General features: G+C 45.8%; 1 protein-coding gene across 1 annotated transcript in view; it reads right to left on the reverse strand.

The window, feature by feature from the left end:
- The window catches only part of SLC13A4 (solute carrier family 13 member 4), a 107,004-nt gene that overhangs the window by 22,817 nt on the left and 65,600 nt on the right, over positions 1-18,587 (reverse strand). The window contains exon 12 of the mRNA XM_077469207.1: positions 17,098-17,204. Within this exon, the coding sequence (XP_077325333.1) occupies positions 17,098-17,204 (107 nt within the window). The remainder of the gene's footprint in view (positions 1-17,097; positions 17,205-18,587) is intronic.

Genomic DNA, 18,587 nt, shown 5'->3' on the forward strand with positions numbered 1-18,587 from the left:
AATGAAAAGTTTTGGAACTTTGTATAAGCTGGAACAGTCCTTTCAATAGAGTTGGTAGGTAATGGACATTTGTAAGAATCTGCATCTTCATATTTATTCATTATAATAGTGAATAACAATGGAGCCTTACTATTCAGGGTTTTCTGTGTGTGCTGTAATCCACTTATATTCTATCCCTGTACTGTAGGAGCAGAATTGTTAGCCCAGTGTCAGGCTGTAAGGTTCCCACAGAGGATGACTTTTCTCCAGTCTTAGTTTAGGGATGATCGCCAATAATCCGTCCGCTCAGTCCTTTATTAAAGCGGAACTAAACCCTCCTATCCTTTACAGCCAAAGAAGCTTCCATCTTAGCCTCCATTGGGTCTGCAGTTGCCATAGTGCACATGTGATCAGTTATGACACCAGACATTTGATGGCTTGACAGTTTGGTTGACAACACCAACAAGTGTGACAGGCATCCTTCATGGTATGGCTTGAATGTAACTGGTTTTGGAGACATTTTGATGGCTTTAGTGCAGCTTTAAAGCCTTTAGTTTTGCTTCATGTAATCCTGGAAGAATCTTTTTATGTGCAGTTATAAGTGTCTGGATTTGAGCTTGGCAGGAGTTAACTTGACCAACACTACTGCTCTGACAGGGAGAGAATAAAGAAAAAGAAAAAACGTTATCCCTGAGAAGTAAGATTTATTACAAATATTAGAAATACCCGGAGGTGACTGGTTCTCCTATAAATATGGTTCCAATCAAGTGTGTCTATACATTTACAGTTGTCCTCAATTATGGGATCATATGACATTGTGTGCAGATGTTTGTTTTTGCACAATGTAACTTTTTATGGCCAACAATACTATCAGACACAAGCAAACAGCTGTTCATATAACATATGTGTGATCATCTTCTGTGCATTTCCTAATTCCTGGATCTTCTCTACACCCCGATGTCATGTCTGCCTATTTGTGGCACTTTTATTCCAGTTTCCTGAAATAAACTTACACTGCAGACTGCACACAATTGGAATTAATTAAAATAAGAATCTCTGTAAAATTGTCCACAATAAACACATTCCTTCTTCCCGCATTGAGCTGGCGCATTGAAGACATATTGAAGTTGTTATCCAGGATAAGGTAAATCGGTTGTGCATGCAGGAAAAAAAATGCATTTCTACTTGTGGCCACTGGGTGGTGCACAGGATTCTTATTCAGTCTCCACATGATTGTAGTGTCACTGCTGGCGCCAGTAACTTCTGCATGAGGTAGGCTTCATACCATTGAAACGTTAAGGACCAAGCCTTTTTCTGACATTTGTTGTAAAATGTTGTAAAAATCAGCATTTTTTGCTAGAAAATTACTTAGAACTCCCAAACTATATATATATATATATATATATATATATATATATATATATATATGTCTATAGATTATATATATTTAGCAGAGACCCTGGAGAATAAAATGGAGGTCGTTGCCATCTTGCCATCGCTCATGTCTATGATAAAACACTGCTGACACTGGATGGTTCCCATGCTTAGCGATCAGTAACGTAAACCTGGGAACCACTGGGAAGCGGCGGGAGTGGGGGGGGAGGGGGCACCTTTCACACCACTTTTAAAAGTGATCCTGCAGCGAATTCGCTGCAGGGACCACTTTATCAAAAAGCTAGCTGCCTAAGGGAAAAAAAATATATCAGGATCATGGCATCTAGCTGAAGCCATAACCCAGTTTCCCAGTTAGGCGGTCGGTAAGTGGTTACCCAGAACCAAAATTTTTATTTATTGCAACTTATCAATCACTAGATGTGGTGGCTGCAATAGTTTTCTTTTTTTTAAGCTTTTTTCTTCTAACTTCACCTGGTGTTCTGGCCAGTAACGCACCTCCTGTATTAGAGAGCCCCGCTCTGGATGAAGGAGCACAGGGGCATCTCTAGACAGCAGCATTGTCAGTCTGGGGGGAGGGGAGTGTTAGATGTATTAGATGATTTAGATACACTAACAAATTGAAGCCAAGCTCCACCTAATACATTATAAGAAAGGTACATTAAACAGTTTTTCCTTTTGGGATAAAGATTTTATATAAATAAAAGCTAAACAATGTAAGCACCCCTGCTAGTGTTAAATGTCGCATATCTGTAGCTGATACATTATGCTGGAGCGCTTGTTCTTTTGAAAACAACAGTTACTGGCTGGATCACCAGATGAAAATAGAAGAAAGAAATCCTAAAAAAAGAAAACAAACGACCATCACATCTCAGAATTGGTAAGCTGCAATATAATAGATGTTTGCTTTTGGGTTAACCACTTTAACGTTGGCTTTAAAATAAAGGTTGCTACACATGCAATTTATAAGTTATTGTTCTCCCCAAAAAAATCACATGACCCTGTGACGAAACACTAAGGGACGGGGCTTCATGGATGAAATCATGGCGCTCAGGAAAAGTGGCGGATCAGTAACACATGAACTTTTATGGCATCACAGTCTTAGTCCTTAGGGTTCAATATTGAGTTGGCCCACCTTTTGCAGCTATAACAGCTTTAACACTACTGGGAGGGCTGTCCACAAGTTTTAGGAGTGTGTCTATGGGAATGTTTGACCATTCTTCCAGATGCGCATTTGTGAGGTCAGGCACTGATGTTGGACGAGAAGGCCTGACTCGCAGTCTCTGCTCTAATTCATCCCAAAGGTGTTCTATCAGGATGAGGTCAGGATAGTCAAGTCCCTCCATCCCAAACTTGCTCATCCATGTCTTTATGGACCCTGCTTTGAGAACTGGTGTTCCCACAAAGTTGGGAGCATGAAATTGTCCAAAATGTCTTGGTATGATGATGCTCTAAGAGTTCCCTTCACTGGAACTAAGGGGCAGGCCCAACTCCTGAAAAAAAAAACCCTGCATCATAATCCCCCTCCACCAAATGATTTGGACCAGTGCACAAAGCAAGGTCCATAAAGACATAGATGAGCGAGTTTGGGGTGGAGGAACTTGACTGGCCTGCACAGTCCTCACCTTTGGAACACCTTTGGGATGAATTAGAGCAGAGACTGTGAGCCAGGCCTTCTCATCCAACATCAGTGCCTGACCTCACGAATGCACTTCAGGATGAATGGTCAAACCTTCCCATAGACATACTCCTAAACCTTGTGAACAGCCTTCCCAGAAGAGTTGAAGCTGTTATAGCTACAAAGGGTGGGCCAATTCAATATAGAACCCTATGGACTAAAGCCTTGTACACGCGATCGGATTTTCCGATGGGAAATGTTCAATGACAGGAAAATGACAGGAAATGTTCGATGCAGAAAATCTGACCATCTGTATGCTCCATCGGACAATTGTCGGATTTTCCGCAAACAAATGTTGGATGGCAGGCTTTAAAATTTTCTGTGGACAAATGTCTGTTGTTGGATTTTCTGAGTGTGTGTACATAAGTCCGTTGGACAAAAGTCCAAAGTACAAACACACATGCTCGGAAGCAAGGACGAGCCAGAAGCGGTCGGTCTTGTAAACTAGCGTTCGTAATGGAAATATCACATTCGTGACGTGGCAAATTATGAAATCTGGAAATGCAGAGCACATTCTCTTCTTCTTTTATGGGATAATAATGAAGCTTCTTTGCTGGTGATACTGATGGAGTTATTGCAAACTAATTTTCAAAGGCTTTTTTTTTCTAGTGATATCAAGAATATTATTATTGTGCTTGTTATTTTTTTTTTTTTTGGTGCAAGTTACTACAACACCATTATCATGTAGTTTTAAGATTAACCACTTAATAACCGGCCTATAGCCGATTAACGGCTATAGGTCGGTTTGCTATCTCTAAGAGGCCGTTAATTAACGGCCTCCCGGAGAATCGTTCGTGCGCGCCCCCCTGGGGCGCGCACGCCGGAACATCCGTGCTCGCCGAGTTCACGGGACCCGGCGCAACACGGATCGCGGTAAAGGACCAATGGCAGCGGTCCTTTACCACGTGATCGCTCCGTCCAATGATGGAGCGATCACAAATGTAAACAATTCGGCTTGCCGGGTCAAGCTAAGGTCATCAGTCTCCTCTCCTCACACCGATGCAGCGTGAGAGGAGAGGAGAACATCCCAGTGAAAATAAAAGATAACCGTGAGTGCCCAGCAGTGCCCAGCAGTGCCCAAATAGTGCCACAACAGTGCCAGACCAGTGACAGACCAGTGCCATCTATCACCTGTGCCACATCTGTGCCACCTGTGCGACCTGTGCCACCTTTGCCACCTCTGTGCCACCTCTGTGCCACCTCTGTGCCACCTCTGTGCCAGCAGAGCCACCCCAGTGCCACCCCAGTGCATACCAGTGCATACCAGTGCCACTACAGTGCATACCAGTGCCATACCAGTGCCACACCAGTGCCACACCAGTGCCACCTGTGCCCATCAGTGCCACCTGTGCCCATCAGTGCCACCTGTGCCCATCAGTGCCACCTGTGCCCATCAGTGCCATCTGTGCCCATCAGTGCTCATCTGCGCCACTGCAGTGCCACATCAGTGCCGTCTGTGCCCACCAGTGCCGCCTGTGCCCACCAGTGCCGCCTGTGCCCACCAGTGCCGCCTGTGCCCACCAGTGCCATCTGTGTGCTAATCAGTGCCACCAGAGCCACACCAGTGTCACCAAAGTCACTATAGTGCCCATCAGTGCCACCTGTGCCCATCAGTGCCACCTGCGCCCATCAGTGCCACCTGCGCCCATCAGTGCCACCTGTGCCACTGCAGTGCCCCATCAGTGCCGCCTGTGTCCATCAGTGCCGCCTGTGTCCATCAGTGCCGCCTGTGTCCATCAGTGCCGCCTGTGTCCATCAGTGCCCACCTGTGCCCATCAGTGCCCACCTGTGCCCATCAGTGCCCACCTGTGCCGCCTGTGTCCATCAGTGCCCACCTGTGCCGCCTGTGCCACGACAGTGCTCTGCAGTGCAGCCTCACCAGCCACAAGAATGGCAAAAAAATATTTTAGTAGTGAGGAAGCCTACAAGCTTCTAAGTATGACCAGCGAGAGCAGCGGGGAGCTCTCTGAGTCTCAGTCTGATACGGATTCGGCCTATGAACCCGTTACAAGCAGCGGGTCTGATACAGAATCAGAAGAGGAATGTGTGCCAGTGAAAAGAAGGCGTTCTGGTGTGGAGCCGCAGCCTACTACCATGGACGGCAGAGCAGAGCCGTCCACCTCGAGAGCAGAGCCGTCCACCTCAAGAGCAGTGCCGTCAACCTCAAGAGCAGTGCCGTCAACCTCGAGAGCAGTGCCGTCAACCCCGAGAGCAGTGCCGCCCACCCCGAGAGCAGTGCCGCCCACCCCGAGAGCAGTGCCGCCCACCCCGAGAGCAGTGCCGCCCACCCCGAGAGCAGTGCCGCCCACCCCGAGAGCAGTGCCGCCCACCCTGAGAGCAGTGCCGCCCACCCCGAGAGCAGTGCCGTCCACCTTGAATAGGGGCCATGCCAGCCTTCCCTATGCCCTTCAACACCCCCTGTGGCTGCCCTCTAATTCCGGAGAAGCAAATATCCCCCCCTTCACCGCCCAGCCAGGTGTCCAGGTGAACACCGATGATTTTTCAATGCTAGATTTTTTTCATTTGGCTTTCACCGAAGACTTACTATCATCCATTGTGGCCCAGTGCAACCTCTACGCACAGCAGCACATAGTAAGCAACCCTGGCTCTAGTTATGCCCGTCCCTTTCAGTGGAGAGAAATAACCGTAGAGGAATTCAAAATTTTCTTAGGCCTAACTTTTTCAATGGGACTTTCAAAAAAAAACCAATTGTACTCCTATTGGTCTATCAAACCTGTCCACCACATTCCACTCTTCTCATTCCATATGCCAAGATCACGATACCTAATGATTTTGCGGTTCCTCCACTACAATGACAACACCCAGTGCCTTCCCCGAAATGACCCAGCTTTTGACAAATTATTTAAAATTCGGCCACTCCTAAATTATTTCTCAGAAAAATTTCCCCAATTATATACCCCCGATCAGAACATTTCCGTGGATGAGTCCCTTGTAAAATTCTCAGGCAGGCTTGGCATCAAACAGTTTATCCCCAGCAAAAGGGCCCGATATGGGGTTAAAATGTACAAACTTTGCGAACGAGCCACGGGGTACATCTACTCCTTCCTGGTGTACGAAGGAAAGGACTCCCAACTGCACCCCCCTGAATGCCCAGACTACATTGGAGCCAGCGGAAGAGTGGTCTGGCAGCTTGTCTATCCACTCCTTGGAAAGGGATACCATCTTTATGTGGATAATTTTTATACGAGCTTGCCCCTCTTCCGCAATCTTCACCGGAGAGACACCCCAGCATGTGGTACAGTGAGGGCCAATAGAAAGGGCTTCCCGCAAAAACTAGTCAATGAAAGGCTACAACGAGGGGAGACAGCATCTTTGCGGAACCAGGAGCTATTGGCTGTCAAGTGGAGGGACAAACGAAACGTCCACATGCTGACGACAATACATAATGACACCTACATAGAAGTCTCCAGAAGAAACGGCCCAATCCAGAAACCAGCCTGCATCTATGATTACAATTTGTTTATGGGAGGAGTGGACTTTAACGATCAGATGATTGAACCCTACCTTCCCACAAGAAAATCCCGCCACTGGTATAAAAAAGTGTCCATTTATCTTTTCAGTTTGGCCATGTATAATACTTATGTCCTTTACCAAAAATCTACAGTGAACCCCGTATCCTATCTGTACTACCAAGAAGAAGTTATTTCCGCCCTTTTGTACCCTGAAGGCCCACCAGAAACTATTCGCTCTGATTGTGTGAGCAGACTCCACGAGCGCCACTTTCCTGACAAAATCCCCCTCCCCGAAACAGGCCACAGGCGTCAGAAGAAATGCCGGGTGTGCTCCAGAAGAGGAATTAGAAGAGACACCACGTTTTATTGTCCCGATTGTCCTTCCCAACCAGGCCTCTGTATAGGTGAATGCTTCCGCCGTTACCATACTTCTCTACATTATTAGGGAAGTATGGTAAACGTAATTCTCATTTCCTGTCATTTTCCTCCACACCCTTTATGCCACTGCACTGAACTGTACACATACCTCTGCCTTCTCCGGAACTGACCCTTGCCTGTTATACGACCAAGCTCCTGCCTAACGCTAAACGTACCTCTGCCTTCTCCGGAACCGACCCTGGCCTGTTATACAACCAAGCTTCTGCCTAACGCTAAAATACTTCTGCCTTCTCCGGAACTGACCCTGGCCTGTTATACGACCATGCTTCTGCCTAACGCTAAACTGTACCTACCTCTGCCTGCTCTGGAACTGACCATGGACTGTTTGACCACGTTTTTTGCCTGCCTCTTGGATTGATCTTTTACCCTGCTAGGCTAGTGGGAACAAAGGGGTCTCACATATGTGAGGGGCTCCAGAATTGTTTTCTGGGTGAAGAAAACTAATTTTTTAGTTTTCTCATTCCCGGATTAGGGTCTGGAGACTCGGAGGCTTCAAAGAGATTTGGGCGGGAGAAGCCTCTACCCCTGTCCCCATTATTTCATAGCCTGCTACTCGGACCATGTCCCTGCTTACTCCCAGGATGGACAATATTCCTGCCTGCTACCTGGACAATTCCATTTACTGTCGCTGACCATGTCCCTGCCTGCTGCCTGGATCAGGGCTCTCCTGCGGACAATTGGACTACTAAAACCACAGGTAATTTTTTTTGTTTACCCCTTACTCAGAAGAATGTATTTTAGGGTGTAATTATTGGTATGTACGTGCTATGTTAGAAATATGAAGGGCCTTCAAAAATGTGATAGATTGTAAGGAAATTGGCTGCACAATTTATGCTCCTAGAACGCCTGAAGTTGCTACGTCAATGTTGGGCCTTTGTATGTGGCCAGGCTGTGTAAAAGTCTCACACATGTGGTATCGCCATACTCAGGAGGAGTAACAGAATATATTTTGGGGTGTCATTTTTGCTATGTACATACTATGTGTTAGAAATATCTTATAAATGGACAAATTTTTGTAAAAAAAAATGCATTTTCATTTTTGTCCACATTTTCCAAAAACTTTGGGAAAAAAATGAACCGTTCTAAAGACTCATTATGCCTCCTAGATTATACGTCGGGGTGTTAGCTTTCCAAAATGGGGTCACTTTGTGGGCGTTTCCATTGTCCTGGTGCTCCAGGGCCTTCATAAGTGTAATAGGTAGTTGAGATATTAGATGTGTAATTTATGCTCCTAGAACGCCTGAAGTTGCTACTTCAATGTTGGACTTGTGTATGTGGCCAGGCTGTGTAAAAGTCTAACACATGTGGTATCGCCATACTCAGGAGGAGTAGCAGAATATATTTTGGGGTGTCATTTTTGCTATGTACATGCTATGTGTTGGAAATATCTTATAAATGGACAACTTTTAGTAAAAAAAAATGCATTTTCATTTTTTTCCACAATTTCCAAAAACTTTGGGAAAAAAATGAACCGTTCCAAAGACTCATTATGCCTCATAGATTATACGTCGGGGTGTTAGCTTTCCAAAATGGGGTCACTTTGTGGGCGTTTCCATTGTCCTGGTGCTCCAGGGCCTTCATAAGTGTAATAGGTGGTTGAGGTATTAGATGTGTAATTTATGCTCCTAGAACGCCTGAAGTTGCTACTTCAATGTTGGACTTGTGTATGTGGCCAGGCTGTGTAAAAGTCTAACACATGTGGTATCGCCATACTCAGGAGGAGTAGCAGAATATATTTTGGGGTGTCATTTTTGCTATGTACATGCTATGTGTTGGAAATATCTTATAAATGGACAACTTTTAGTAAAAAAAAATGCATTTTCATTTTTTTCCACAATTTCCAAAAACTTTGGGAAAAAAATGAACCGTTCCAAAGACTCATTATGCCTCATAGATTATACGTCGGGGTGTTAGCTTTCCAAAATGGGGTCACTTTGTGGGCGTTTCCATTGTCCTGGTGCTCCAGGGCCTTCATAAGTGTAATAGGTGGTTGAGGTATTAGATGTGTAATTTATGCTCCTAGAACGCCTGAAGTTGCTACTTCAATGTTGGACTTGTGTATGTGGCCAGGCTGTGTAAAAGTCTAACACATGTGGTATCGCCATACTCAGGAGGAGTAGCAGAATATATTTTGGGGTGTCATTTTTGCTATGTACATGCTATGTGTTGGAAATATCTTATAAATGGACAACTTTTAGTAAAAAAAAATGCATTTTCATTTTTTTCCACAATTTCCAAAAACTTTGGGAAAAAAATGAACCATTCCAAAGACTCATTATGCCTCATAGATTATACGTCGGGGTGTTAGCTTTCCAAAATGGGGTCACTTTGTGGGCGTTTCCATTGTCCTGGTGCTCCAGGGCCTTCATAAGTGTAATAGGTGGTTGAGGTATTAGATGTGTAATTTATGCTCCTAGAACGCCTGAAGTTGCTACTTCAATGTTGGACTTGTGTATGTGGCCAGGCTGTGTAAAAGTCTAACACATGTGGTATCGCCATACTCAGGAGGAGTAGCAGAATATATTTTGGGGTGTCATTTTTGCTATGTACATGCTATGTGTTGGAAATATCTTATAAATGGACAACTTTTAGTAAAAAAAAATGCATTTTCATTTTTTTCCACAATTTCCAAAAACTTTGGGAAAAAAATGAACCGTTCCAAAGACTCATTATGCCTCATAGATTATACGTCGGGGTGTTAGCTTTCCAAAATGGGGTCACTTTGTGGGCGTTTCCATTGTCCTGGTGCTCCAGGGCCTTCATAAGTGTAATAGGTGGTTGAGGTATTAGATGTGTAATTTATGCTCCTAGAACGCCTGAAGTTGCTACTTCAATGTTGGACTTGTGTATGTGGCCAGGCTGTGTAAAAGTCTAACACATGTGGTATCACCGTACTCAGGAGGAGCAGCAGAATGTATTTTGGGGTTTCATTTGTGGAATGTATATGCCGTGTGAGAGAAATAGCCTGGTAAAATGACAATTTGGTGTGAAAAAAAATTAAAATAAAAAAAATCTTTATTTTGCAAAGAATTGTGGGAAAAAATTACAACTTCAAAAAACTAACCGTGCCACGTACTAAATACCTTGGAATGTCTACTTTCCAAAAAGGGGTCATTTGGGGGGTTTTTGTACATTACTGGCTTGTTAGGGTCTCCAGAAATGAGATAGACTGTCAGTACATCAGCTGTGATCAAATTGATACATTTTCAGTGATTGGCACCATAGCTTGTAGACCCTATAACTTTCACGCAGAATAAATAATATCCACTAATTTGGGTTATTTTTACTAAAGACATTTAGCAGTATACATTTTTGGCCAAATTTATGAAGAAAAATTACTTATTTGCAAAAAATTTTAATAGAAATGAAGAAAAATGCTTTTTTTTACAAAATTTTCGGTATTTTTTCATTAATAGCACAAAAAATAAAAAACGCAGAGGTGATCAAATACCACCAAAAGAAAGCTCTATTTGTGGGAAAAAAAGGACGAAAATTTCAGATGGGTACAGTGTTGCATGACCGAGTAATTGTCATTCAAATTGTGAGAGCACTGAAAGCTGAAAATTGGTCTGGTTATTAAGGGTGTTTAAGTGCCCAGTGGTCAAGTGGTTAAGATACAACTATATTGGTGTCCCTTGTCAATTTTACATTGTATTTTTTAAAATGTAACTGCCTACTCCCAAAAACTGTCATTTGAAGTAAAACACATAGCCAAGTATTATTCTCCACAATATTTTTTATTGTGCATTAAAAAAAAGAAAACAAATAAAATTAGACATGCTATCTGCCAGTAGAACTTAAAGAGGAAGTAAACCCTAATGAGTTTACTTCCTCTTTTTAATTCCCTGCAAAGGCAAAGCATAATGGACTACTATGCATCGTATAGTAGTCCATTATGTGTCACTTACCATGACACAGGAGCCAGCGATGTCACCGCTGTCCCCTGTAGTCCGGCGCATCCATCTTCTCGGTGGGGTCTCGCAGCTCCGCTGCTGTCACTCGGCGAAGCCGCGATGACGTCACTCCCGCACATGCGCACAGGAGCCGACACTCGCTGCATCTTCGTCGCTGACGATGCCGCGCTCAGTGCGCCTGTGCCGTAGCGGTGCCTGTCTTCGGGCAAATATCTCCTAAACCGTATAGGTTTAGGAGATATTTCTTGGACCTACAGGTAAGCCTTAATCTAAGCTTACCCATAGGTCAAAATGTGTTGTAAGGGTTTACAACCACTTTAACCAAAAAGTGCATTCTATGCATCCAAAAATATAGAAAATATACCAAATCAAATCATTATTCAACCAAAAAATAAATTAAAAGCCTCATGCATGTGTCCTGCTTCTTAATATAGGGGGTCAGCAATGCCAAGTGTTGGTGAAAGCATGGGTCCGTCACCCAGAGATAATTTTCTGAAAATCATCTGGATTATTCTCCTGGAACTCCCGCAGCAAAGGCATATGACATAATTGGTCATGATTAATAAAGCAACCAATTTTTGATCCAAGAAATCCTTCTCCTGTTCCTGGACTGGACTTGGGTCAAAGCAATAACTCCAAGGCCAATAATAAATAACATGTTATCTCCTCTGATTCTGCAACATGTCTGGTTGACGAATGGCCGTTCAGAAACAAAATTAAAAGTGTGAAATGAAAAGCGTGAATCAACACTCACCAAACTTCTACTAACACAAAATTGGCAGAAGAAGCCCAAAGGGTGGCGCTAAAGAGATGAAAAACCACATAGTATGTCACTTGTGTTTGTTGGCTGACAATTCCTTGCCATTTGTATGCAAGACAAGTTTAGGGCCAACGCCCTTTGGAAAAAAGTCTGCAGTTATGTCTGCGGAAAATCCAATCGCGTGTACGAGGCTTCAGACTGGGATGCCATTAAAGTTCATGTGCTTGTAAAGGCGGGTGTACCAATACTTTTGACAATATAGTGTATGTAAGATCATGGAGTCCAGGTAAGAGTACAACTGGTGGTGGTGACACAGTGAAGGAGCACATTTGGTAAAAGAGAAGCACAACACCAGAATTTTGGGAGACCTTATAATTTTAAATACAATTTTGTGGGTTTTTTAGGGCTTATTTAAGCACTGATCACGGTACGCTCCAGCAAATTGGAGGCCTTCTTTATACCACCATTTAAAGCTCATATGATTTGCTGTGTTTTTCATCTGCACAGAGCTTCAAATCATATTTCAGCCATTGCCTGCTACAGGATTTTAATTTGGTCTAAGGCCTCATGCACACGAGACGCAGTTAAACGCGCGTTCAGATGCAGTTGGACAGTTTTTTCAACTGCCCCTGAACTCATTCAATGTTATCCTATGTGTCCATGCACACAGTCTCGTTTTTTTCCGTTTTTATGCAGTTGCGTTTAATCTCGTTTTTCCAGAAGCAAAAAAATGCGTTCAGAAGCAAAAATTTCCACGTTTCAGACGCAAAACGCGGTAAAACGCGGCAAACCGTTTAGCCGCGTTTGCGTTTATATGCGTTTTTAAAGGTGACCTTTTTTTTACATTAAAAATCTCAAAAATGATTGCAAATGATGAAAAACCATTAGAAAAATATTTTAAACAATTGCAATTGCAAGTGGACAATCCACAACTTGTGGCAAGTGACATGGCAGGTGGCAAGTGATGTGGCAAGTGGACAATCCACAACTTGTGGCAAGTGACGTGGCAGGTGAAGTGGCCAGTGACGTGGAAAGTGGACAATCCACAACTTGTGGCAGGTGACGTGGCAGGTGACGCGGCAAGTGACCTGGCAGGTGACGTGGCAATTGGAAAATCAACAACTTGTGGCAGGTGACTGGCATGTGACGTGGCAAGTGGACAATCCATAACTTGTGGCAGGTGACGTGGCAAGTGACGTGGCAAGTGGACAATCCACTTGTGGCAGGGGATGTGGCAAGTGACGTGGCGAGTGGACAATCCACAACTTGTGGCAGGTGACGTGGCAAGTGGACAATCCACAACTTGTGGCAGGTGATGTGGCAAGTGATGTGGCAAGTGGACAATCCACTTGTGGCAGGTGACGTGGCAGGGGACGTGGCAAGGGACGTGGCAAGTGGACAATCCACAACTTGTGGCAGGTGATGTGGCAAGTGGACAATCCACTTGTGGCAGGTGACGTGGCAGGGGATGTGGCAAGGGACGTAGCAAGTGGACAATCCACAACTTGTGGCAGGTGACGTGGCAGGTGATGTGGCAAGTGATGTGGCAGGTGATGTGACAAGTGGACAATCCACATCTTGTGGCAAGTGACGTGGCAGCTGACGTGGCAAGTGGACAATCCAAAACTTGTGGCACGTGACGTGGCAAGTGACGTGGCAAGTGGAAAATCCACATCTCGTGGCAAGTGACGTGGCAGGTGATGTGGCAAGTGACGTGGCAAGTGGACAATCCACAACTTGTGGCAGGTGACGTGGCAGGTGATGTGGCAAGTGATGTGGCAGGTGATGTGACAAGTGGACAATCCACATCTTGTGGCAAGTGACGTGGCAGCTGACGTGGCAAGTGACGTGGCAAGTGGACAATCCAAAACTTGTGGCAGGTGACGTGGCAAGTGACGTGACAGGTGACGTGGCAAGTGACGTGGCAAGTGGACAATCCACAGCTTGTGGCAAGTGACATGGCAGGTGGCAAGTGATGTGGAAAGTGGACAATCCACAACTTGTGACAGGTGACGTGGCAAGTGATGTGGCAGGTGATGTGGCAAGTCACGTGGCAAGTGGAAATCCACAACTTGTGGCAGGTGATGTGGCTGGTGACGTGGCAAGTGGACAATCCACAACTTGTGGCAGGTGGCATGGCAGGTGACATGGAAAGTGGACAATCCACATCTTGTGGCAAGTGACGTGGCAGGTGATGTGGCAAGTGACGTGGCAAGTGGACAATCCACAACTTGTGGCAGGTGATGTGGCAAGTGACGTGGCAGGTGATGTGGACAATCCCCAACTTGTGGCAGGTGACGTGGCAAGTGACGTGGCAAGTGGACAATCCACAACTTGTGGCAGGTGACGTGGCAGGTGACGTGGCAAGTGGACAATCCACTTGTGGCAGGTGACGTGGCAGGGGACGTGGCAAGGGACGTGGCAAGTGGACAATCCACAACTTGTGGCAGGTGATGTGGCAAGTGGACAATCCACTTGTGGCAAGTGACGTGGCAGGGGACGTGGCAAGGGACGTGGCAAGTGGACAATCCACAACTTGTGGCAGGTGACGTGGCAAGTGGACAATCCACAACTTGTGGCAGGTGACGTGGCAAGTGACGTGGCAAGTAGACAATCCACAACTTGTGGCAGGTGATGTGGCAAGTGACGTGGCAGGTGGACAATCCACTTGTGGCAGGTGACGTGGCAGGGGACGTGGCAAGGGACGTGGCAAGTGGACAATCCACAACTTGTGGCAGGTGATGTGGCAAGTGGACAATCCACTTGTGGCAGGTGACGTGGCAGGGGACGTGGCAAGGGACGTGGCAAGTGGACAATCCACAACTTGTGGCAGGTGACGTGGCAGGTGATGTGGCAAGTGATGTGGCAGGTGATGTGACAAGTGGACAATCCACATCTTGTGGCAAGTGACGTGGCAAGTGACGTGGCAAGTGGACAATCCAAAACTTGTGGCAGGTGACGTGGCAAGTGACGTGGCAGGTGACGTGGCAAGTGACGTGGCAAGTGGACAATCCACATCTTGTGGCAAGTGACGTGGCAGGTGATGTGGAAAGTGACGTGGCAAGTGGACAATCCACAACTTGTGGCAGGTGACGTGGCAGGTGATGTGGCAAGTGATGTGGCAGGTGACATGGAAAGTGGACAATCCACATCTTGTGGCAAGTGATGTGGCAGGTGATGTGGCAAGTGACGTGGCAAGTGGACAATCCACAACTTGTGGCAGGTGATGTGGCAAGTGACGTGGCAGGTGATGTGGACAATCCCCAACTTGTGACAGGTGACGTGGCAAGTGACGTGGCAAGTGGACAATCCACAACTTGTGGCAGGTGACGTGGCAGGTGACGTGGCAAGTGGACAATCCACAACTTGTGGCAGATGACGTGGCAAGTGACGTGGCAGGTGATGTGGCAAGTCACGTGGCAAGTGGACAATCCACAACTTGTGGCAGGTGATGTGGCTGGTGACGTGGCAAGTGGGCAATCCACAACTTGTGGCAGGTGGCATGGCAGGTGACATGGAAAGTGGACAATCCACATCTTGTGGCAAGTGACGTGGCAGGTGATGTGGCAAGTGACGTGGCAAGTGGACAATCCACATCTCGTGGCAAGTGACGTGGCAGGTGATGTGGCAAGTGACGTGGCAAGTGGACAATCCACAACTTGTGGCAGGTGAGGTGGCAGGTGATGTGGCAAGTGATGTGGCAGGTGACATGGAAAGTGGACAATCCACATCTTGTGGCAAGTGACGTGGCAGGTGATGTGGCAAGTGACGTGGCAAGTGGACAATCCACAACTTGTGGCAGGTGATGTGGCAAGTGACGTGGCAGGTGATGTGGACAATCCCCAACTTGTGGCAGGTGACGTGGCAAGTGACGTGGCAAGTGGACAATCCACAACTTGTGGCAGGTGACGTGGCAGGTGATGTGGCAAGTGGACAATCCACAACTTGTGGCAGGTGGCGTGGCAAGTGACGTGGCAGGTGATGTGGCAAGTGACGTGGCAAGTAGTCAATCCACAACTTGTGGCAGGTGATGTGGCAAGTGACGTGGCAGGTGATGTGGCAAGTCACGTGGCAAGTGGACAATCCACAACTTGTGGCAGGTGATGTGGCTGGTGACGTGGCAAGTGGACAATCCACAGCTTGTGGCAGGTGGCATGGCAGATGACGTGGAAAGTGGACAATCCACATCTCGTGGCAAGTGACGTGGCAGGTGATGTGGCAAGTGACGTGGCAAGTGGACAATCCACAACTTGTGGCAGGTGACGTGGCAGGTGATGTGGCAAGTGGACAATCCCCAACTTGTGGCAAGTGACGTGGCAAGTGACGTGGCAAGTGGACAATCCAAAACTTGTGGCAGGTGACGTGGCAAGTGACGTGGCAGGTGATGTGGCAAGTCACGTGGCAAGTGGACAATCCACAACTTGTGGCAGGTGACGTGGCAGTTGGACAATCCACAACTTGTAGCAGATGACATGGCAAGTGACGTGGCAGGTGATGTGGCAAGTGGACAATCCACAACTTGTGGCAGGTGCCGTGGCAAGTGACACGCTAAATACAAGTACACTGCAGCTCTCACAGCTGCTGCTACTCACTCTGGTCTCACAAAATTGCTGAAATAGTTAATTTTTGAGCTGGGGAGGGTCTATGATGTTAGCTTAACTAAACGCTTCTAGACGCAAACGCGGTAAAACGCCACTGAATCGCGGTAAAAATCGCGGCAAAACGCGTGTTTCTAAACGCCGGTTTCAACATGTGTCCAGCAGCGTTTTCATCTGCGTCTCGTGTGCATGAAGCCTAAGGCTGGTATGTTTCTACGGGGATGAAGATGTCGCAGCCCTATAGTGGCCACACATGCTTTGATATCCAATCGATGTGTGAATCGATCAAAAGAATCTGCAAATAATCAGTCAGGCTTGGTTTGGATCGGATTTAATCAAAGCCATGATTCAAAATTGATTGTTTTGCATTGAACTGGCAGCACTAAGGTGCTTCGTTAATGAATCCCATTCTATTTCCATCAATCAGATTATGAGATTGTGTGGTAGGAACAGCAATGCAATAAAAAATTTACGATCATATTTTCCAAGTTATGATTGAAATCCATTTCCTCATGTGTGGCATATTGATCTATTTGGTTGTTGACTTTAGAACAATTATTATCAGGGCAGATCGATCAGAAAAGAAAATTGATCATTTATTGAAGCGTGTATGGCCACCATTACTGAGATTGCTGCAACACCGAGACTGCTCATGTAATTACAGTGAAAACAGACCCCCCCCTCACCATTCGGCAAATATTCTCAGAAAGGACTTTGTAAAAAAGAAAAAAATTATAAAAAGTGAACCTGTTTCATTGTATTTTACCTAGAGGGGACTGTTTTTATTCTTAACAAACCTGGAAAGTATAACTCCACCTTTCAGGAAGAGCTTTACTTTGCTTGTTACAGACTTTGAGGTTCTCACCTGATTCCCCTTTCCGGAAACACGTAAACTGAGGTCTTCTGGCTGGAATAAGAAAGAGCAGAAATCCCAGGAATACTGACACTGTGGCATCTGTCCGGAAACCATTTCTAAAATAGAAAACACATTTAAAATTGATATATACCAGATTTATAAAGTAACAAGGAAAAACACATAAAATAGAACTAAACACTCAAAAATGTTAAAGTTCAAATTCCGAGAGTGCAGTGAAACATGCCCCAGTAAATTTAATTGGCCATCGGCTCCAGGTCGCACAGTGCCACTTCCCTGAACTTCCATGTAGGGGAGCATATGCCCTCCTCGAATTGTTGGCTTAGAGAGGATCTATCTGGTCCTCTGGTTTTAAAACATAAGGAGTGCAAACTGTAATGGCACCCTGTAAGATGATAGAAATGATGATAGAGGAATTAAAAGTGCATCAGGTGGCCAGCACTGTGATCTTCTCTGCAGCAGCTGGCATTCTCCCCTGCTGGCTGTCTGTAACAACAATACATGTCAGAGCTGAGGGAAGCTAGGCTCCTCCTGGGCTCTGATGTGTATAATGCACAAGAGGAGGAGCTGGGAAGAGAGATGTCTCTCTGGATTGAGTGCGCTGGTCTGAGGTCTGTTCCAGGGCTTGCGGTTTGGTGCAGCTCTATCTAAAAAAGTGGTGCTTCCATTGAAATGAATGAGCTGTCAACATGTGTGTTCTAGTGTGAACCAGCCATATAAGAGAAAAAGTTTAAATTCTAATAAAAAAAAAACGGATATAACAAACAGCAGAAAATAGGGAAGAATGTAAATGTATGTGTATTGTGAGGGGTTAGCTCGGCAGCGGGTGTGTGTGACCCCCTGGATGGGTTCACAACACAAAGTCAGGCACAGCAGACAGCGGTGTAGGTTCAAAAAACAAAAGATCCGGTTTATTTATGCTCCATGCAGTGATACATATAACAGCCAAACAAAATAAAACAAGAAAATAAATCCTGGTCAGCTTGACCTCTAACTACACACGTAGACTCCCTGTCTAACAACTGGGTGCAGCCTTGTGCTGCCCCAGTCCCTGTCTCTATTGTAGGGGTTTGCCACACAGGCGTTAACTCACCGCACAGAACAGATCTCAGACTCCCCAGTCTATACACACAAAACTGGTTCCAGGATGGAGCATCTCCCTATGCATGCTGGGGTTTTTTGTAGAGGCCTTAATGAGCCCACTTACTTCAGCTGGGCTCATTAACTCTTCCCCTCTAATTGTAAAAGTCTGCATAAAGCCTGAATCTAGGACACACATATTTACCATCCTGGATACAACCAGGTGACTTTACCTGCCTGCTGCCACATACCCCCCCCTCTTGTTTCAACCTTGGGGTTGTAACACCAGCAGTCAGACACGCATGTATCCGAGACAAAGCATCCACATTCCCCATTTTAACACCAGGGCGATGCTTAACTGTAAAGTTAAATTCCTGTAGAGCTAGGAACCACCTATTTAC

This window comes from Lithobates pipiens, unplaced genomic scaffold (assembly GCF_037356315.1).
Source record: "Lithobates pipiens isolate NorthernLeopardFrog02 unplaced genomic scaffold, aLitPip1_a1.2 Scaffold_8, whole genome shotgun sequence".
Taxonomy (NCBI): domain Eukaryota; kingdom Metazoa; phylum Chordata; class Amphibia; order Anura; family Ranidae; genus Lithobates; species Lithobates pipiens.